Source organism: Phyllostomus discolor, chromosome 8 (genome assembly GCF_004126475.2).
Source record: "Phyllostomus discolor isolate MPI-MPIP mPhyDis1 chromosome 8, mPhyDis1.pri.v3, whole genome shotgun sequence".
Lineage (NCBI taxonomy): Eukaryota > Metazoa > Chordata > Mammalia > Chiroptera > Phyllostomidae > Phyllostomus > Phyllostomus discolor.
In genome coordinates this window covers 101,553,930-101,575,722 of record NC_040910.2, presented here as the reverse complement: position 1 = coordinate 101,575,722, position 21,793 = coordinate 101,553,930, and the positions used below count along the sequence as shown (strand labels likewise).

The window sequence follows — 21,793 nt, the reverse complement described above, 5'->3', positions numbered from 1 at the left end:
CCTCTGGGGGCGGGGCTTATCTTCCAACCCACTCCAGAGCCAGACGCTGATGTCTTTCCCCTTCTCCCCCCACCTCCAGTGTGACTTCTTTAAGCGGACCCGCTATTACCAGATCATGCCCAAGTACCACGCGGTGCGGATCCGGGAGGAGGAACGCTACCCACCTCCGGGGGGGACCCTGCCCCCCAAGAAGCACTGGGTGACCAGCTGGCAGACATGGGATCAATACTACTGATGTCCTCCCAGATCCCACCCCTGCACCCCCAGTGTCCCCTTCTTCTGTTTATCATGAGTTATGCCCCAACAGCCCACGGGGCCACTGCCTTTGGCTGGCACCGGTAGGTTCCGGCGTACACACCTCTCCGAGTACATGCACATGCCCCCCTGGCCATGGGCTTCCCCCTGCAGGAGGGCTGGGGCCGTGGCCCTCGCTATGCCGAGCATACCGCAGCCCCGTGTGCCGGACACGTGTGGACAAATGTGGGTCCCAGTCTTTGTGGACTGCGCTCGTGCCCCACGGATGGTGTGTGGACATGCGTGTCCCCGCCGTTGCCTATGCCAAAACCAAGCCAAAGGGCCTCTGCCAGAGGAGCCAGGAGGAAAAGGCCTCCGAAGTGGTGACACCTCCCCCATTTACACTGGCCCCGTCTTGAGCCACAGTCACTGGATGGACTCTGCTCTCGGGATGAAACTACTGACACGGAAGAGCCCTCCAGGCCTCCAGCTGCAGTTCCCGGCACCTGTGCCGGAGGACAGGGGTGGGGGTCTGCCTGAGTTTGTCCGGGACCTGGCCTGCTCAGACTTGAGAGCAGAATGAACTAGGAAGAAGGCCCCCAGGGCGGCTTTGTGCCATGGATCGCCGCGAAGCCTCTGTCCGCAGCCATAGCATGCACTAATGGGGAATGCAGCCTAAAGGAGCAAACCGCGGGACAGCCGGGGCACGCCGCCCTGGGAGCGCAGTGGAATCCTCAGCAGAGGAGGGGACCGGTCCTGGGCTGAGGAGATGTTGGAAGGACACAGCAGAAATACCACTGCTCACCTACCACTATCCTCCTGGCCTCTGGAGGGCCTGGAGAGACCCCCAGGAGACCGCAGAGGGAGCGACACTTGAATGTAGGACAGGGAGGGAGCCCTGTCCCTGCCCCGTTGGCCAAATTCCACTCTCTCCCCACTGACCACGGGTTAGAAGCCTAGAAGTGGGATTCTTGGCTGTCCTTGGCTTTCATCACCAACTGGCTCTGCCTTCTCCCCAATGGGCAGAGTCCCGAGGCCCATTCTAGACGTTGAAGCTGGTTCCAGAAACCCTCTCCTGCCCGCTGCCTGCTGGCGGGCCTCCTGCCCCTTCCACGGTACTGTAGCAGGGGAGCTCCCTCCCCCCCTCGTGCCTTCTTTGTATATAGGCTTCTCACATCAGCCAATAAACAGCCCCCCGTTTGTTTGTACGCACTGCATCTGCCTCCACCCCTGCGCCCCTCACCAGCCTCGCTCGTTCTGAAGGATAACGAGCCCCAGGTGGACAAAGCCTGATGCGGGGGGGGGGGGCGGCGCTGGGAGCTGGGGAGGGTGGAGATCTAGGGCGCAGATCCTGGTCCCTGCCCTCAGGGAGGCCCCAGTCCCAGGGCTGGTCATAGACGGAACTGAAATGCAGAACATGGGATGAGGGGAGAGACCTGAGTAGACTGGATGGAATCAAAAGTGGCTTCTCCGTGGCCAGCGAGCTGGCTCTGGGGAAGGGGGAGGGGAGAGGGTGATATGCCGGGTCGGGAAGAGGAGTTCTACATAGCGGGGGAGGGAGACTGGGTGCAGGGGTGGGCAGCCGAGAGTCCCAGCCTGGGGGCTGAATTCTGGTAAGAACCTGCTCTTCTGCCTCACATTTTCCGCCACCACCTACAGGTATCCTGGTGAGTAGATAGTTAATCATAAGGTGACCAAGTGACTCTAGATGGAAGGTCCCAAAGGTCATAGTTCTGTTCCCCAGCCTCCAGGCCGGAGTGCCTGGAGCCCTAGTCCCCGGGGAACTCCCGCAGGGGAGCCTCAGTTGTGAGCCCACGGAGCCACCCCCCACCCCCCAGCATTGGCTCAAGCCCTCCATTTCCTCCTCTGTGCTGAGGTTGTCCCCTCCAGGCCTAGGGAATGGGGCAGGGCTGCTATTCCCATGACTTCATCCTAAACAGTGGTAGCAGGTCCTTCTGTTAATTTTCCCCAAGGCTGTGACCTTTGGCAAGATTTTATTACCCAGAGACGTCTAGAGACAGGTCTTCAATTAAGCTGCTCCGAGAGAGCCCGCAGACCCAGGCCAGTCTCCCGGGAGCTGCTCCTGCTGTCTGCCTGGGTATCTCCCAGCCCTCCTCGATGTGGCCGCTGCCTGCACTCTCCCCCCTTCAGGAGAACCCACCTTGCACAGAGTCATGGGCCCAGCGGCCCACTCCTCTTGCCGTGCTGGAATCTGCTCCTTCCCGGGTTGGCTGACGGTGGAAGGCCCAGCTCCCCTAGGGAAGGAAAACCTCAGCCCCCACCCAGAGCTCTCAAAACCAGTCATAGCAGGTCTCGGTCTGTTTTCCAGAATCTGTGTTACTCACTCGGTCAGCAACAACACTACATGTAGGTCATCAAAGTCCAGCTCTGGCTGCGCCAGCTCCGTCCAGTTCTTCCCAGCCACCTTCTCTTAAGAAAAAGGTGAGATCTATATATATCCCTCTGGCCAGCCTCAGAGGCCCAGCCCCGGTCTCCCATGAGCAGCTGTGTGGATGAGCACACTGTCACACACGCACGTACACATGCTCTCTCGTGAGAATACGTATTCACTTTTGGATTTGGTGTCTCTAGGCTTTTGTGCAAAAAAACATTATGGCAGACACGCAACAACGCCCACTTCCTACAACAGGACCCTCTGCTCGAGCTCCTGGAGCTGCGGCACCTCCCGGGTGTCCCAGAAGAGGGTCTTGGCTCTCGTATCACCGAAAGGCCTATGCTGAGACAAAGCTTCTGTTGGTCTGAGTCCCAACCCATGTTGTACACATAGCCGGGAATTTGGGGTTGCGGAGGTGATGCTGGTCCCCTCGGCATCACCTAGCCTGGCTGACCGATCCAGCACACCGCACCACTTCTGTTACTACCCTGCAGCGATCTCCGCAGAAGGAATTGTAGTCAAAGCACAGGGCCCACATCATGGAAGTCCAGCTCTAAGGGGAGGATCGTGGGAAACCTCTGTCCCTCTCCCACACCTGCCTCTGAGATGACTGCCTTTTCCTCGTCACTTTAGTTTTGACAGTGATAGTAGTAATAACTGTCATTTATTGGTTGTTTACTATGAGCCAGGCACATGGCTGGGCTTTTATATATAGTATCCCATCTACTCTTCTGGGCAACTTCAAGACTGCACTCACCGACATCATCAATGACCCAATTGCTAGCTGGAGGGATGTTTGGTGGTCCTCCCAATACCTCTATGGCATGTCTCCCTGGTGACCCCAACTCTTTTTTTTTACCTTCTTTGCCCTTCTCTGTGCTGAGTGCAGCTCCTGGTGCTGGAGACAGTGCAGTGAATAAGACAGACACAGCCCTGCCCTCCTGGAGCTCAAAGTCTAGTGGGGCAGATAGATCAGTCGGCAGCTGATTACGACTCAGGGTGATAAGAGCTACAATGGCGCTGAGTTCAAGAGGTCTAAGGAACCCTTGGAGGGAGCCCATAACCCAGGCCGGTAGGGTCAGGGACCTGAAGAATGGGAAGCTGAAGGTGAGATAAAAGAATGATCCAGAAAGGAGAGACAGCATTTTGCAATAGCTGGGAGGTTGGAGGCTGACTCAAGGCAGTGGAGAAGCATGGCCTGCAGCTGAGCAGGACAGTGCGGAGAAATGAGGCTGGAGAGTTAAGCCAAAGCAGATCGTGTGAGAACTTGAAAGGCTCCAGTAAAAAGTGGACAGTCAGAGAGAGAGAGAGGGAGAGAGGGGGGTGGGGGGAGAGGAGGGGAGAGAGGAGTCACTGAAACGCTGTCAGCAAGGGAAGTCAACAAGTTCCGATTTGCTGTTTACTGAGCCTCGCTTCCCTCATCGATAAGATGGAGATACTAATAGCACTGTAAAGCTGTCTGGAGAATTCAATGAGAACACGCACCAGTGCCTGGCACATAGGTTATTATTCATTCAGTTAAAGCCTCTTCCATGTGAAGCCTTGAACATAGCTCAGTGTTGTCTGTAATCACATTCTGTTATAATGATTCGTCTGATTATTTACTTATGCAGCTATTTCCAAAATAAGGAATGACAGGATCGAGGGAAGAGACCGTGCCTTAATCCTGTGCGTGTTGCCTGCTCCCAGCACAAAGCCTAACACGCATTAGGATCTTGGCAAGTGCCGGCGGCTGACTCAACAGTGAAACAGCAAAAACAACAAGAGGGAGTCAGAGGAGGAGACATACCACGTCCGACCGCAAGAGGGCGCACTACGCCCCTACCAGAGAGCAGGTGCGGCTGGGGAAAGGGGGACTCCCAGGCCTTCAGCACCAATCACCTTTTAGGACCTTTCTCCAAGGGAGCCTAGTGAGGAGAAGATTGCTTTCTCAAGTCAAAGGAGCTAGGGAATAATAAAAGGTGTTTTGAAAACTGCACTCGTAGCACTGATGGTAGAGCACTGATGGCACTCGCTCCACCTTCCTTTGTGAGTGGATCTAGTGGAATGAGTAGGCTGAGTCTGTATGAGAGAGTACATGGGCTTGCATCCTGATCCTGAATCCTGAGCAAGTTAGAAACGTTCATAGTCACTGTCATCTGCACTGGGAACCCACTGAAGCAGAACAGGTAGGGGACCAGGACAGGTGACACAGGACCCTCTGGGAGCACAGGGATTCTTTGAAAGCTACCAGGACAATTGAAGGGGAGGCAAGTGATGGAGATTCGGGGAAGGAGCGAGGAAAGGAAGAAGTGTTGAAGCAGGATGAATAATAATAGGCTTCTGGAAGGGAGGGGTTAACTCGGTTGGACCCCTGGCAGGAGGGAAGAGGGCGGGGTGAGCCGAGGGGGCGGGGCTCTCCGCGCGGTCTCAAGAAAACAACAGGCCTCCTCCAGCCAACCCGGGTGAACGGGGTGGGCCGGGGGAAGCCACGTGCCGGAGCGGGAGGCTATAGGCTGTCCCAGAGTTGTTTGTGAGCGGCCATTGGCGGCGTCAGGGAGCCGCCTCCAGCCGATTGGCCAGGTTCTGGAGGACGGCCAGGGCCGGGAGGGGAGGAGGCGGTGAAACCGCTAGGCCGGGCGAGGCTGGGCCGAGCCGAGGCGAGCGCGAGAGCCACCTGCACGGGCACAGGAGCCCGAACTCGAGCCGCGGTTCCGCCACCATGCGCTGGATCCGCGCGCTGTTGAAGAATGCGTCCCTGGCAGGGGCGCCCAAGTACATCGAGCATTTCAGCAAGTTCTCCCCCTCCCCGCTGTCCATGAAGCAGTTTCTGGACTTCGGTATGGAGTGGGCAGGGGGCGGCTGGACGCCGGGCCCCACGGGGGCTTGGGTGGGGCGAATGTAGGGATCTTGGCCTAGAAGGATGAAGGGAGAAGTCACAAGGAAGGGTTGCTTGGAGGGGAACAGGCAGGAAAGGGTTACCAGGGAGGAAAGGAGCCCTGGGCCTGAAAGGGTTTGGGGTACCCCAGCTGTAGAAACTCTCCACTGGACTATTAATGGGAAGTGAGGGGCATTGCATAGGAGCTTTCTGAGGTGTCTTCCTAGGCTTCGTGAGGGGTCTCCGAGAGTAAGGGGCAGCGAAGTGGTGATACTAAGGGCAGGAAGGGAGTAGGATGTGTTCAGGCATAACGGATCCTGTGGATTCTTACGAGTGGGAGACCGAGGAAGTGGGGGGATTGCTGGTGGGAGTAACAAGGCAGCCTGGGAGGTGCAGCCACCTGGCAGGAGACCTAGGCTGGGCCCCCAAGGGGTCAGTTGGAGAAAATGCACCCAGGAGAGAGGCGCTGACCAGGATACCTCCACCCATTGAAGGAGCCAGCCCCCAGCTGTCACAGTGGGCAAGGACACTTGAAGATCAAATTCCCTCAGTCCTGACTGCTTGTTCTCAGCTGGGCAGGGGCCCAGGGCATCATGAGATGGAGTCAGGTGGCTTGTACCCACCCTCGACTGCCCCTGGGTTCCTCTGCCAGGATCACCCACCATCAGCATCCTGGGGGTGGCTCTGGAGCAGGAGCAAGGATGTGCCAGTCAGTGTGGTGACTGAAACAGACACTGTGTGCGCCCTGTCTGTCCACGTGCTATTTTCATAGTGCCACGAGGGGATTAGGAGGGGATGCCCAGGACTCTCCAGAGTTGAGGAGACAGCATCTGGCTCAAGTTACAGCTGCGTCATTGATGGGAGGGGGCAGGGAGGCGGCCGCGGGGACACAGAGTACCTGTTTCCCTGGCCTTGGCGGCCTGCCCTCTGCCCTGTTTGAGCTGCCCCCATGTAGGAAAGCCTCTTGTGCCCCCTCCTAGCAGCTGATGAGTCCAGATTGGGTGGACCCCAATTACAGAAATGTCACCGCTGGGAGGGGCTCACAGTGGAGTTTCGTCCACTTATAGTACAGTGGGGGATACTGAGACTTTTAGAAGGATGGTGGCATGTCCTGGGTGACAGGGTTGGAAACAGAACCTGGACTAGAACCTAAGTGTCCTGACGCTGGCCTGTGGCCTCATTCAATCCATCACCCTCTTCATCTTGAAGCCAGGCCGAGGACCAAGCTATGTGGGTTGCCATCCTTTGTTCCTGTCTGCCTCGCAGGTGGGTGGGTATTAATACAAGGCAGGCAGCTCTACCATGGGCATCAAGACCAGCCTGGATGAAGATGGGCCAGGCCAGAGATGATGCTGAGAGCTTGCAGCTGCGGTGGTCCAGGGCTTAGCTCCCCTCGACCATCACCCAGCCCTGGGGAGGGATGGATTTCCCAGGCTGCTCTGCCCTCCTGGATCAACTTCCCCAAAGGGGGGGTCTGCTGGATGGGAAACAAAGAGAAGTGAGGTGACTTAGCGCCTGGGAGTGGCCCTGCCCCCTAGAGCTGCGGGAAACTGGGGTTCAGCTGGGAGTAAGGAGAGGATGCAACTCCCCGAAGGGTTAGACTGGGTGATGGGGAGGTCAGAACACTGCAGGGCCTCGCTGCCTGCTCTGTGCCCCCTGGTCACTTCTCCTCTGAACCCTCAGGCAATGAAGGATTTTATCAACCTGACCCCTGAGATGTCCTCCGGCTTTGATGGTTTGCAGCTATGTGGGCTCACCCCTCTCCCCCCTCCCCCCCACCAGGCTCCAGTAATGCCTGTGAGAAAACCTCATTCACCTTCCTCCGGCAAGAGCTGCCTGTGCGCCTGGCCAACATCATGAAAGAGATCAACCTGCTTCCTGACCGGGTGCTGAGCACACCCTCGGTGCAGCTGGTGCAGAGCTGGTGAGACCCCTGGCTAGGTCCCCACACCTCCCACTCCATCGCCAGAGGCCCCGGGCTCAGAGATGGAGGCTCCATGCTCCCAGCAGCCTTGACGGAGGCGGGGACAGAGGGGAGGCACAGGACTTAGGGAGGCTTGACTCAAAGTCACGCAAAATGCTAGGCCAGAGCAGGGACGAAGATCACGCTCTTAGCCTTGTGTCTGGGGGATGGCCCCACACTCACCACCCTCCTTTCTGTGGAAACCCCAGATCCACCTAGAAAATCGTTCTCACAGCCAAAACCCCAAAGCAGGCTCAGGTCAGCCCATTCGCCCTCAGCCCTGGTCCCGAAAACCCAGCTTCTGCGGGGTAGTATTTACCTGAGGCAGCTTTATGGGAAACAGAAAACCAGGAAGAAGCAAATCTTCAAACGTTACCATCCTGCCTACGGGTCAGACCGTTTTGGATGTCAGAAAGCACTCAGATAGACAGAGGACCCACGCCCAAAGGGTTTCCGAGGGCAAAGATCAGACGTTTATGGCACACAGCGGCAGTCGTGGAGGAAAATTCTCAGTAAAGCTCACTGCAGAACTCTGTCCAGGGTTAAGTAACTGGATGACATGAGCCCATGCCAGTCATATGAAAAGCAAACACGTTTGCTCTGTAGCTGGGCATGCTCGTGGCTAAACGCGGTCAGCCCTTAGCAGCACCTGTGCAGAAATCTCTTCCTGGTCCTGGCCGTAGTGGGTGTGGCCCGGCTGGGTTTCCTTCTGGGCTCGGGACTCCACTCCGCCTCTGAGCCCAAGGGCAGACTGAGGGAGTCTGCAATTTCCAAGGGAGAGTAAGAGAAGGTGCAGTAAGTGCTGCATGGACAGTGGTAGGAGCAGTGAGCTGCCGAAGAGTTAGTTTTACTTAAATTAAGAATAAAAGCATTATTTAAAGGTAACATCGATTGGGGTTTTTCCCGCCTCATCGAGGAAGCGTAACACGTTCACTTTGACATTTGGAAAACAAAGGAAAGCAGATAGAAGAGAACGCCAACCACTACCAGCCGAACACTGTTAAGGCTCCGTAAGGTTTTGTTGGTGCTCTTCCAGCATTTTTTCTGTGCGCGGATCTGTATACGCACGGCATGCTGATTAAATGAGATATGGGAGGGAGAGCGTTTTGCGTGCAGTGAATGTTAGTTGGACCAGAAAGTTGCGGGGAAGCTGACACGGATATGAAATTCGTAGGGGAGGCCACGTGTCCCTGGGCCTGACAGGGTGCCTCGGTGAGCCAGACTGAGAAGGAAGGGCAGGGCAGTCCGGGCCAGAGGAACTGGGTGTGCAGAGGCGTGGAGGCAGGACAGTGCCCAGCTAGGGCATCGGAGAGCTTGCTTTGTTCATATGGTGCGATAAGGGAAAGCTGCGGAGGTGGGGCTGGGGGGCAGAGATGATCTTCATGTGGCCCAACCAGGTCACCCCTCGCTGAGCCCGGTCCCTCACAGGTGCAAGACCTCCGCACTCACCAGCTTTCCCCACGGGGGGGGGCGGTGTGGCAGTCGTGGGGAGGAGACAGAAGGTGCCATCTGTTCTCCCTGCCGCTTCTCTGTTTCTGTCCGGCTGATGGACGTGGCTGCCTCTCCAGCTGGTCCCTGACTCCAGGACATGGCTTCTCAGGCTCCTCCGTGGACACAGCCTTCCTGGGAGAACCAGGGGACTGCGGGGAGGGTGGGGCGGGGAGCTGCTGGACCGCCCATGATGTCCCTCAGCCCCCGCAAAGTCCCTTCCTGGAAATGTTCCACATGTGGAGGCTCGGCCCAACTTACTCCCCTCTCGGTAATGCCAGCCAGCAGCAGGAGGGAGTGGAGTTAGACAAGAGAGGGCACTTCCCAGTGGGAGACTCTGCTCGGAGGAGAACAGGCGAAGGGATTGCTGCAGTGTCTGACCCACTGAAGAGACAGCCGGCCGGCATTGTTTCCAGAATGGGCATCCGCTGCAGCCAGAGAGACCGAGGTGTGAGGGAAGGAGGGACTGCCTGACAGGGACGAGGCGGCTGCCCTGAGAGAGTGCAGACCTCCTTCTGCAGGAGATGCCCGGCCAGCTTGGGTGATGGAGGCGGCGGAGGTGGGCAGAGTGTGCATGCAAGGAGGAAGATGACCTGCTCGGGAGTCTGGCAAGAGGGCCTTGGCTCAGAGTCTGATGAATAAGGAACAAAACCTCCCCTTTGGAACATGGGAAGGTCCTATACGACTGCCAGTAGGGGTGGTTAATAGTCAGTATGGGGTAGTAGCTAATGCAGTTTCTGCTCAGCTGGGGAGGGGCGCTGGGCGGGAGCCACTGCCAGCAAGTGGAGAATTCCTGCTTGTAAATGAACCTGATAAGCTACCTCAGCTGGACAAACTTGGCGTAGGGAGACCCTCTTTTAGAAGTGACCGGAAGGTGGTGGGAAGCCCTGGGTGTGGCATCGGCATGCTTGACTTTGAGGCTTGGCTTTGCTGCTTGGACCCTGAGTCCTTGGCCAACCGTGTGGCCTCTGCGAGCCTCGGTCTCCTCGTCTGTAAAATGGGGATCCAGGCTGTTTGCAAGGGCCCAATGCCACCACTCGATGTGAAAGTGCCGGGAAGTCTCTAAACACGAGGGACGTCCCCAGCATCACTTCTGGGCCACACCACCTCCAGGCCGGGGAGGATGAGGTCGAGCAGAAGTTCTCTTTGACAGTGTCCAAGCAAACACACCTGGAGGGCCTGCTGCGCATCAGAAACCGTCCCAGGTGTGGCCACGTATTAACTGTTTCACCTTCAGAGCAGCCTGAGGGAGCAGGCCTCACTATTATCCCCATTTTATAGATGAGTGACTGGGGTTCGGAGGGATTAAGAGCCTTGTCTGAGATCACTCGGAGAGTGGGGGGGGGAGGGGGGCGGGATTCCAGCCCCGGCTGTGTGAGCCGGAGGGCAAGGCCGAGCGCTGCATGCTGGGGCAGTGGCCTGGAGTCAGAGATCCCGCTCACAGGTCTGCGGGAAAGCAGGACTCACATCACAGAATTTCGTGTGATGGCGGGTGTCGCTGGGGCATGAAAGGGGCGACTTTGACTCCTCCTAGGAGCAAGAGACAGCCTGAGGGAGGGTGTGAACCCGGTGGGGATGTGCACCTGAGGGAGAGCTGTGGAGTAGAACCCAGTGACAGCCAGTCACTCCTGTCACCAATAAGAGTGTTTGTAGGGGTCGTAAGGAGAGGGTGGGGGGCCATATCGCATGGTCAGCACCTTCTTAGGGACCTTCTTTGCCTGCCAGCTAGAAGTATAGACCCCAAGCCCCGCCCAGGGAGGACCCCCATCCCACCCTGCAGGAACGAGCCCTTGCCCTTAGAAAGAATAACCACCAGCAGCACACAGGCTCCCAGCGTCCAGAGCCCGCTCCGCCAGGCACAGAGCTGGGATTTCAGCCAAACCCTCCCATTGGCTCCCTCCGCCGCTGCTTACACAATCAGAGTGGAGACTGGCAACGTGCATCGCCTCCGCCGAGTGCCGACTGCCGTGGACCCCATTCTACACATGGGGACCTGAGCGGCTCAGGGGCCTCTTCAGGGCCCAGCCAGCTACGGGGCACAGGTGTGCCTGGCTCAGGGCCCCCTTCTTCCCTTCCACACCACCCTTCTGCAGGGTGGCTTCCAGATGCAGGACACACCTGTCACCTCTCCCCTTCTGGCACGGCCATCGCCTGATCCACATCCTCATCCCAGTGGCTATGTACACTAGTGCATGGTGCACACACACTCGCATACACCTGTGGCACACAGAATATGCACACGCCTCCAGTCACTCAGTGCTCCCTCCTGCGTCCATACGAGCCTCTGCACACCTCCTCCCCACAGTGCTTGCTCATTCCAGCATTCCTACACACACACGCACACACACGCATGCCCACACTCACTCCTCCTCCTCCTCCCCTGCATTCCACCCCTCCCGCCTCCCCAGTCCAGGGCTCTGGACTGGCTCGAAAGCCTCAAAAGGCAGGGTTTAGGGGCTGGGGTGGGTGGAGCTCCAGATCTCATCAAGGGAGTCTTGGGAGGCCTTGCTTACTGCGGGGTTGGCCGGCCCAGGCCTTCCCCACACATGCACGCACGGTGTCAGGGCCCCACTGCCTGCTCTGCCTGCCCAGGGCATGTATAAACCTGAAGTGACTCCTCTGTCATTGCACCACTGCTCCCAGGCCTCCCGTGTCTGAGGGCTGTTCTTTCTCTGGCCCTCCGCGGTCCGTGTCGCCCAGTCAGTGTGGCTCCAGCCCCAGGGACTGTCCCCTTACAGCCAAGATCTGGCCTTTAGCCTTGGGTGTGCCAGGCCCATGGCGGGGCTTCAGGCCAGGACTGGAGTCCCCTGGGAGAATCCTTCTCATCCTCTGCTCCCCCTTCCTAGAGGATCCGAGCACTACTCCCCTGCAGGCACCGCCCTATGAGGGAGCTGGGCCAGGACCCTAAACCCTGCTTCACAGCCCCGGAGCCGGAGGCCAGGGGCTGGCAGCTCTCCCCATACCTGCACCGGCAGGCACTGCCTGCTGCCAGTCCACCCTGGTGCCCTTTGCTGCACTTCCCTGGCCACGTGACCGGGCCCTGTTTCTGTCCTCTCGGGTTCACTAGGCAGACACGGAGGGGTGGTGCTAGCAGCCAGAACAGTTACACACACACACCCTTGGGTGCTGGGACTTTGACCCCACCCCGCTCCCTGCACCTGGTCAAGCATCACCGAGCTGGGCAAGGCCTCCTGGCTCCTACCCCTCTCTCTCTGCCTGCCCTCTGGGTCTCAGGAATGGGTTCCGGGACCCCCACTCTCCAGCTGGTCTGCTCGCCTTTCCCTCTCTACTTGCCCCCAGCATTGCACACTTGTAGGTCCTCCCCCCAAACCCCCTCTCCCTCCAAGAATCACGTGAGCACAAGCTTTATCCTGGGCAGGATCAGGGAACAAGGCATCGGAGTCACACATGCCTGAGAGAGAGAATCCTCACTTTACAGGATAACTTCCTCATCTGTAAACTGGGGCTACCAGTAGCACCCACCTTACAGGGTAATGGTGGAGGAGGAAGTGGGGGAGCAGGGGAGCATGGAGCAGCACCCTGGCACAAGGCCGGTGCCCAGGAAATGCTGCCTGCCATGACCATTGACATCAGCGTCACTGTTGGGGGCCAGCGCAGACGACGAACAGTTGGCCGTGTGCTGTGGGCCTGACATCAGACAGACCTGGGTTTGAATCCCGGCACAGCTGCTGACTCTGTGGCCCGGGGCCTATCCCCTGCCCTCTCGGAGCTGGTCTCCTTGTCTGCAGAAAGGGGACTATACTGCAGGTCCTCGGAAACCATTGCTGCATTCTGTGTCATTTCATTATGACATGGATGAGATGCTGTAGGAATTCAACTCTTGTTTACCTCGGTCAGCCTGTGGTAAACTGGTTTTGCTACCATGTTTTGCTTAAAGTCACAGACAATGTAACCACGTTAAGTGAAGACTTCCTGGGCTGTACGCTCATCAAGACGACCCATCAAGACAACCCGGAGATGAGCAGCCCAGGGTAGATTCTGAGACAGGTGGGCACTGATGGATACTATGTAACTATTGGCTGTCATTATCCTCCAGGAGGCAAGGCTCTAGGAGTGCCACTGTGTCTGCTGGGGCTGCAGGGAAGGTGGGGGCTGCCGAGGGGAACCCGATCTCGCCTGCTCTCTGGGCTTCCCCCATCAGTGTGTGTGCTGCCCCCTGTCAGGGGTGGGGCGCACCAGGACTGGGACAGCACCGTTCCCGACACCAATGGCCGGCTGGAGCACGATGGATAAAACACGGCATGATTCACTGGTCAAGACGGAGGCGTAGTTAGACATGTGCTTCGCCTCCTTGCACAACCACAGAAAGAATTACAACTAGAGCGCAAAACAAATTAACACCCGGAACCGTCAGAATATTGAGCTATGTGGAAGTCCGGACACAGCCGAGGATTTAAAGAAAACACGTTCATCCAGATGGGTAGGAGGGGCAGAGTCATGGCAGGAGGCAGAGAGGGGCGGAGACTCTGTGTGGCCCGGAGAGGCAGAGGCAGGATGGATGATCGCATATCTGCGAATGGTGGGTGAGTATCAGGAGAGAGACCTTGGGAGCAAGCAGTCCCAGCCCCAAGCTAGAAGGAGAAACTGACAGATTTTCGGGAGACTCAGCTTAAAGGGCCCGCGCAGGCTTAGAACATATGTAAACCCACCCACTCTGGGATCCACCAGCAGGGCAACAGCTGGAAGTGTGCCAGTCGCATATGGAAAGTGGGCGAAGCGACTGGAAACGGTGTGAGTGCCGGGCACTCCTCCAGAAGCCAGGCAGCGGCACTGTCCCCTCTCCACGTCTTCCCCCCACACAGAGCCGTAAAGTGGTGAAGCAGGTTGCTCCACCCTGGCGATGACCTAAGGCTACACCCCACACACTTTGCAGGTGTCTTTTCTACAACAGGCCACGCTACTAAGACAAGGAGTCAAAGCAGCTCTGCCTAATACACAGAAACAAACACAGGGAGGCTGCCAAGTTGAGGACACAAAGAAATATGGCCCAAATGAAAGAACAGAACAAAGCCCCAGGAAAAAGAACTGAACAAGATGGAGATAACCGACCTTCAGATGCCGAGTTCAAAACACTGGTGGTCAGGACGCTCAAAGACCTCATTGAGTGTGGCAGCAACACAGAGGAAGAAATGAAGGTCACACTAAGTGAAATAAAAATCTACAGGGAACCATCAGTGGAGTGGGGGGGGCAGGATTCAAATCAATGATTTGGAACATGAGGAAGAAATAAGCATTCAACCAGAACAGCAAGGAGAAAAAAGAATTTTTTAGAAAACAAGGATAGTATAAGGACTCTCTGGGACATTTCCAAACCTACCAACTTCTGAATCAGGGATGCAAGAAGAAGAGGAAGAGCAAGAAATTGAAAACTTACTTGAAGAAATCATGAAAGAAAACTTCCCTCATTTGGTGAAGGAAATAGACATACAAGTCCCGGAGGTATAGAGAATCCCAAACGAATTGGACCCAAAGAGGACCACATCAAGACACATCATAATCAAAATGCCAAAGGTTAAAGATAAGGAGAGAATTCTAAGAGCAGCAAGAGAAAAGCAGAGAGTTACCTACAAAGGAGTTCCTGTAAGACTGTCAGCTGATTTCTCAAAAGAAACTTTGCAGGCAAGAAAGGACTGGCAAGAAGTATTCAAAGTGATGAAAAGCAAGGACCTACCACCTAGATCACTCTACCCAGCAAAGCTATCATTTAGAATGGAAGGGCAGATAAAGTGCTTCCAGGACAAAGTAAAGCTGAAGGAGTTCATCATCACCAAGCCCTCATCATATGAAATGTTAAAGGGACTTACTTAAGAAAAAGAAGAAGATCAAAACTATGAACATTAAAATGGCAACAAATTCACAACTATCAACAGCTGAATCTAAAAAAAACAAACTAAGCAAGCAACAAAAACAGGAACAGAATTACAGAAATGGGGATCATTTGGAGGTTTATCAGCTGGGAGCGGGAAGGGGGAGAATGGAAGAAAAGGTGCAGGGATTAAGAAGCATAAATGGAAGGTACAAAATAGACACGGGATGTTGAGAACAGTATAGGAAATAGAGAAGCCAAAAAACTTACATGCATGACCCATAGACATGTACTGGGGGGGGGGGTTGCTGGAGGGAAAGGTGGGTACCAGGTAGAAGGAGGCAAAGGGGGGAAAATTGGGATAACTGTAATAGCATAATCGATAAATATATTAGAAAAGAATAAAACATGGTGTGATTCAGAGCCTGTGCCCAGTACATTCAGGAGGAAGGTGTCACATGCCACCTGGGGACTCAGAGGATGCACTCAGCTGTTGACAATGTTTGAGCCACCATTCGTAACAAGAGCAAACTTTTAGAGAGTGCTCACTGTGTACTAGGCATTGTGCTGCTGATCACATTCAGTCCTCACCAAAAAGCAGCGATAGCAGTAAGTCTAAAACCGTCCCTTTTCCTGATGAGGAAACTCAGGCCCAGAGAGGTTCCATGACTTCCCCAGGGCCACACAGCTCAAGGTGGAAGAGGGAGGACTGGGACCCAGCAGAGCCAGCTTCAAAACGAGCTCTCTCACCCTCTTCTCTCCTGTCTTAAGCAAGAGAGGGTAGGGCCTTTTCTAGAGAGACTGGTAAGCCCCAGGGGCCCTCCCTGCTCAGGGCTGCAGGCAGCTGCTCCTTCCTATTGTCTCAAGTGTTCCTGCCCCAGAGGCTCAGCTCTCCGGCCTTCTGCAGTAGAACAAGCTGCAAGCTGGGCGTGTTATCCGGGAAGGGTGGGTGTCCTGGCTCAGGGGGGTGGGGGCATGGTTCCAGGTTGTTACCACCGGCTGCCTGGGTAGGCCTGACTCCCTTGCAGAAGGTAGTAGCCTCCTGCTGCCTGAGAGTCAGGGCTTCCCTGCACTCCCTTTGGTTGGCCCGCCCTTTTCTAGATCCTGACCAGGCCTACCGCAGGAGGGGCGCAGGGAGCGAGCCTATCCCTGCTGGGTCCTTTGGAGTAGAGCGAGCCCTCGGGCCTGCAGAGCTGGGCCTGCAGAGCTGGGCCCTCCCACCCCACCCTGGGTCCTTCCTGCCTGCCATTTAACCCAGCGCCCTAGGCAGATGGCACGACTCTGGTGTCCAGCCCAGACCCACCCTGTCCGGAGTCAGGGGTGTGGTCTGCCATCCTCCTCCCTGAATCTCTGCTCTGGGGGGGCCCTGGGCTGGCCACGCTGCCTGCTGTGCCCATGGCATGCAGCAGCCTGTCGGACAGTGAGATCTGTTCCCCTGACGGCGCTCGGGGAGGTAGAGTGACTTGCCTCCACCTTCTCTCACTGCTGGCCCTCGGTCAAGTGTCCCCTGCCCCATCTGGGCCTGTCTGCTCCTCCGACACCCCGTGGATGGCATGGTCTGCAAGGCCCTTCTAAGACTCCCATTCTGGGATTCCAAAGCCAGGGCCCTCTAAGGGGATGACCACATCGGAGGTTTTCTCGCCTGCCTCGCTGTGCCGTCAGGGAGACCCACACTCAGATGGTGGAGAGGGAGAGAATTTGTGTGCAGCTGGCGATCAGCCGGTGCAGCTCTGGGTGGTGCCCACAGGAGGGGCACAGCCGAGCCAGGTGGGCAGGGGGCCCGCTCAGAGCTGAGGCCATGTCCCTCTCTGCCCCAGGTATGTCCAGAGTCTCCTGGACATCATGGAGTTCCTGGACAAGGACCCAGAGGACCATCATACCCTGAACCAGTGAGTGAGGGCCCTGGTTGGGGACAGGGTGGGCAGGTGCACACGAGCGGCATCTGCGACCCCAGTCCCAGGGGCAGAGGTGCCAGTGCGATGAAAGAAATGACCCCTGCCCCTGGGGAGCCCCCCGTCTCTCAGGCAGGCAGTGGGAGAGTCAGGGTGGGCTTGGAGTGGGGGGAATGGGGTGGGCGCTGCGTGATCGTCTTTGGGGTGGGAAGGGTCGAGTGGGTGAAGACGCCGTGCGGAGGGGGTCAGAAGTGGAAGAGAGTTCGAGGGGCGTCCCCAGGCCCAGGACTGGGCCTGGGTAGGGGCCGACGTCTGCCCTCCCCCCAGGTTCACCGAGGCCCTGGTCACCATCCGGAACCGCCACAATGACGTGGTGCCCACCATGGCGCAGGGCGTGCTGGAGTACAAGGACGCCTACGGCGACGACCCCGTGTCCAACCAGAACATCCAGTACTTCCTGGACCGCTTCTACCTCAGCCGCATCTCCATCCGCATGCTCATCAACCAGCACAGTGAGCCGGCGGGCGGCCCCCACAGTCACCGCTTTCACTGTTGACAGAACGCGAAACGGCGTCCCCTTTAAAAAGTGTTCAGTGTGGCAGACACAAAACTCCTATGGGAGGGGTCAGGGTTAGAGGAGAGAGCGGGAGGGTGGGGAGGGGATGCCACTCAGGGTCAGAGGCGTTAGGAATAGCGGTGGAGGGGGAGAGCCCCGGGGGGGAGGAGGAGGAGGAGCAGGATGGCTCTGCACCCCCGGCGGCAGCACCCTCCTTCCCGCCGCAGCCCTGATCTTCGACGGCAGCACCAACCCGGCCCACCCCAAACACATCGGCAGCATTGACCCCAACTGCAACATCTCCAACGTGGTGAAAGGTAAGCCGTCCCGGGCGTGCCCGGCTGGAAGGTAGCCCATTCTTCAGCGGGCGGGCGTGGGGCCTTGTCCCCGTGGGCTTACTGCAGGTGATGCCTAGTGGTGCTGCCGAGAGGACCACGTGCCAGTGGGCCACCCCATCCCCTGAGTGGCCTCTCTCTCCTCGTAGATGCCTATGACATGGCCAAGCTCCTGTGTGACAAGTATTACATGGCCTCACCTGACCTGGAGATCCAGGAGATCAATGGTGAGCGAGCAGGGCTCTGTGTGTGTGTGTGTGTGTGTGTGTGTGTGTCTGTCTGACACAGTCAGACAGGTAGGTGCCCGCCTGTCCCAGCTGCACCTCTGTGTCGCACTGTGTGAGTTACAAGGGACCAAGACTGACGGGCAGAGATAGGCCACTTTCTAGACTTGAGTTTCTAAGGGGGTAGGGCTGAATGTGGTGTATCTTTCTGTCCCCACCGCCCAACACAGGGCTTGAGAGTCAGTCCTTCACTCACCCATCCTCGGCACTTTTGTCGAGCTCCTGCTGCCCACAAAGCTCTGTGCCAGACACCAGGAAGATGTGGTCCCTAACTCAAAGAAACCCCAGGCTAGTGTGATTCCCGGGGAGCAGGAGCCTGGGGGCGGAATCCCCTGTGCAGTCCCCCTGCCTGCCCCCCGCAGGGTGCAGGAGCTCTCCAGGGGATGCTAGTGTCCAGGCGAAGGGTAGTAGGCTGGATGGAGTACAGACAGATCCTGCTGGAATGTGTGAATGGTGAATAGATGGGTGGGTAAACGGGGTGAATGGAAGCACGGATGTGGACTCTGAATGGATAGGTGGGTGGTGAGGGTAGATGTCTGAACAGATGCTCAGACTGAAGGACCATTGGATGGTTGAGTGGACACTGGATAGGTGGGTAGCGGAGTTAATGGATATTGAATGGACACAATGGGTGGATAGACGGACGCACGGATGGACATTGTGTACTGGACAGTGAACATTGTATAGTGGATAGATGGTCAATGGGCCCTGAGTGAGTGCGTAAGTGGAGCAGTGAGTGCTGGGTGCACGGATGAGCCGGTGGATAGCTGACAGGTGGTGGCTGAGTGCTGGGTGCCAGCTGCTGAGTGAGTGAGTGCTGATTGGTGACCTCTTGACAATCTCCTGATCAATGAATGGCCTTGACTTCCCGGCAGCATCCAACTCCAAACAGCCAATTCACATGGTTTATGTCCCGTCCCACCTCTACCACATGCTTTTTGAGCTCTTCAAGGTGAGGAGGCCGGGGATGGCGCTTTGTGGTAGTGGTGGGGAGCTTGGCCTGGGGTGGGGGCGGGGCAGTCAAGGCTGGGCTTCTCTCACCCCTCTCTTACCCCTTCCCTCCCCAGAATGCCATGCGAGCAACTGTGGAAAGTCATGAGTCCAGCCTTGTTCTCCCACCGGTCAAGGTCATGGTGGCCTTGGGCGAGGAGGATCTGTCCATCAAAGTATGTGTCCCTGGACTTCAGAGGCCAGAGAGCAGTGGTGGGGGTTGGTGGTGGGGCTTCCCTCCTGCCAGGAGATGGACTCGGGAGGACTCTGGGGGCTAGGAAACCCAGCAGAAGGTCAAGGGGCTGAGGGGCGGAGCTACGTGGCACGTGGGTCTGGAGAGCCCCTGACTCGTCTCTTCTCCCCCAGATGAGTGACCGCGGCGGGGGTGTCCCCTTGAGGAAGATCGAACAGCTCTTCAGCTACATGTACTCCACAGCACCCACCCCCCAGCCCGGCACCGGGGGGACCCCGCTGGTGAGGCGGCTTTCTTCCAACTCCCTTCCTGCCTCCTGCAGGGTGCCCGCCTGTCTCTTCGTCTCTTCTTTTCCAGTTGTCACTCTTCCCCGTCTCTTGCTTCCTTCTCTCCTGTGGTCTCTCCATTCTCACATGGCCGTGCGATGTCAGTCGCCTCTGCCCAGCCTGCCCCACCTGTCTGGGGGGGTCTGTCTCTGACCTTCCCTTAGCTCTCCCCATCTCCCCCACAAAGTCCCTGATCATTGTTCACTAACATCTCCCTGTCCGTGCACCGGGGAGTAGAGCTGGGTCTAGGAGGATGAGACTCAGAGGAGCCCGAGACCCACCCAGACGCCCTCTCCCTGCCCTGCTAACTCCCCTGACCCCCGCTGTGCCTCCCCAGCTTGCCTCCTTCCCCCCTGCCCCCTGACTGACTTCCCTCATCCCAGGGCTCCCCTCTTGCCTCTCTTGCCTCGGAGCCTTCCCTCCTGGTGTCCTCTCGCCCCGCCCCGCCCCGCCCGGTTCTGGGAACCCCCCTGCACTCCGTTCAGTGTACCCACCACCCACCACTGCAGCGCCAGCCTCCTCATTGCGCTCCCTTCCTGCCCCCTGCAGGCTGGCTTTGGGTATGGGCTCCCCATTTCCCGCCTCTACGCCAAGTACTTCCAGGGGGACCTGCAGCTCTTCTCCATGGAGGGCTTCGGGACGGACGCCGTCATCTATCTCAAGGTGAGGGGCCTGGCCCGCGGCCAGCGGGGCTTGCTGATGGGTCCAGCAGGGTCGGCCTGCTGGCAGATCTCTTTGCCGTCCCTGCGGCCCCTTCCCGATTCCGGACTGAGACCCAGAGCAGAGCTGCAGGCCCCAGCCCCCAGGCGCTCCGGGGTTGGCAGGCACCGCCAGGGAGCTCACAGTCCGTGACTGAGACCCCTGTTCTGGGAGCCCAGAGGGAAGGGGGAACCGTGGAGAATTTGTCACTCAGCTCAGGAGGAGATGCAGGCCCGGAGTTGGTGGCCTGCAGGAATACGCTGCCCAGCCTCCTCCCTCTCCCTCCTTGACCCTTTAAGTGAGCAGCCACCTTGAGTGGGCGGGAGCAAGACTCAGAGGGACAGGCCCTTCTGAGGGCCTTCCTGGGTCAAGGTTGGGAGTCTCAGCCAGGGTCTCCCACTTGGTGGGGCTGCCGCACGGGCCGCAGTCAGAGGCTGCCGCAGCCCACCTGGGGGCCAGGGTGGCGTGCTGGGTGGGCAGAGCACAGGGCCGTGGGAGAGGCTGAGCCTGCTGCTCCCCAGGCCCTGTCCACGGACTCGGTGGAGCGCCTGCCCGTCTACAACAAGTCAGCCTGGCGCCACTACCAGACCATCCAGGAGGCGGGCGACTGGTGTGTGCCCAGCACGGAGCCCAAGAACACGTCCACGTACCGTGTCAGCTAGGAGTCGCCCTGCTCTTCCGCAGCGGCGAGGATGGACTGCTTGCCGTCTCTGGGACCAGCCGCCGCGGTTACCCTCCCCACCCCACCCCAGGTCGGGGAGACTCCTCCTGGTGACCAGCTTCTGTCTCTGTGGAAGTCACTGCAGTGACCAGTTGGTGGTAGCCCCTAAGTGCCAATCTGCGTCTCTGTGGAGATCCTCAGGTGGTCTCCCCAGTGTCCGATCTCTGTGAGCAGTCCCTGAGGGTCGGGGGATGTGTCCACCCTGCTGAGGTGTCCCAGAGATACGTTTCCACGGCAGTCCCCCTCTCTGAGACCAGTGTTGCCACTGTCCTGCCAGGGGTCCTGGGTCCCCCTCACTGCCCTCCACAGCCGGGTCTTCCAAACAGATGCCCCTACTTGCCTTACTCCCTTAGTGTGCCCAGGTACCCCAGGTACCCCAGCCCGGTCCCGTGTCAGTGTTAGTTACAGAGGCGCTCGGCGGGTGGGGAAAGGCATTGCACCCTTGGGCCCCAGGCAGGGCAGGGACCTGGAGTGCCAGCCACTCCCTCCTTGACCTCTGAGCTTCAGGTCAAGATCAGGAGGGAGGGGGGGAGTTCTTACCAGGACCTCACCCTTGAAGTGGAAGAACCTGGGAAGACCCAGAGGTACGCGCCCAGCCAGGCTGCTTGCAGCCCCGCAGGCGGCCCCCCCAGTGTGTCTGCAGCCCCCCAAGCCCTTCCTCGAACGTCCTCATGTGCACACACCCGCCTGCCCACCTCACATCCCCACCGTCCGCCTGAGCCCCAGACCCCAACTCCCACCGTGCCCGGACACGTGCGTGCATGGGGGGGCCCCTCTCCCTAGAATGCTCTGTGTACATAGCTAGTTTTATAGCCCCCGAGTGCCCCTGTCCCTCCCCTTAGCACACAGGGGGTTGAAGTTGTGTGCCCCTCCCAGTGGCTGTGATGGTGACAGTGACATCCACAGTAAAGAGGAGAGCCAATGAGCATTTGGCCTGGCTGCCTTCCTGGGGGCCGGGAGATCCACGACAAAAGACCAACGTAAGCGGACCACAGTCCCCGTGACCAGCATGTGACCCGTGCATGCTCCAGAC

At 58.0% G+C, this 21,793-nt stretch overlaps 2 protein-coding genes across 2 annotated transcripts in view; both read left to right on the top strand.

Moving 5' to 3' along the window:
- Positions 1 to 1,437, top strand: part of ITGA3 (integrin subunit alpha 3) — a 29,508-nt gene extending 28,071 nt beyond the window's left edge. The window contains 1 exon segment of the mRNA XM_036033771.1: positions 80 to 1,437. The gene's annotated coding sequence lies outside the window, so the exon portion shown is untranslated.
- Positions 1,438 to 5,134: 3,697 nt separating this feature from the next.
- On the top strand, positions 5,135 to 21,686 carry PDK2 (pyruvate dehydrogenase kinase 2). Its single transcript, XM_028520257.2, has 11 exons — positions 5,135 to 5,448; positions 7,269 to 7,410; positions 16,582 to 16,653; positions 16,984 to 17,168; positions 17,440 to 17,529; positions 17,697 to 17,774; positions 18,707 to 18,783; positions 18,899 to 18,997; positions 19,188 to 19,295; positions 19,890 to 20,003; positions 20,561 to 21,686. The coding sequence occupies exons 1-11, from the start codon at positions 5,331 to 5,333 to the stop codon at positions 20,699 to 20,701; spliced, it is 1,224 nt and encodes a 407-aa protein (XP_028376058.1). The 5' UTR covers positions 5,135 to 5,330; the 3' UTR covers positions 20,702 to 21,686.
- The last annotated feature ends 107 nt before the right edge of the window (positions 21,687 to 21,793 follow it).

Bases quoted from the DNA above. Each gene is read 5' to 3' on its own strand.
- PDK2 (XM_028520257.2), top strand. From the start codon at position 5,331: ATGCGCTGGATCCGCGCGCTGTTGAAGAATGCGTCCCTGGCAGGGGCG. The intron at 5,449-7,268 runs GTATGGAGTGGG...CCCCCCCACCAG, and splicing joins GAAGCAGTTTCTGGACTTCG to GCTCCAGTAATGCCTGTGAG. The intron at 19,296-19,889 runs GTGAGGCGGCTT...TGCCCCCTGCAG, and splicing joins GCACCGGGGGGACCCCGCTG to GCTGGCTTTGGGTATGGGCT.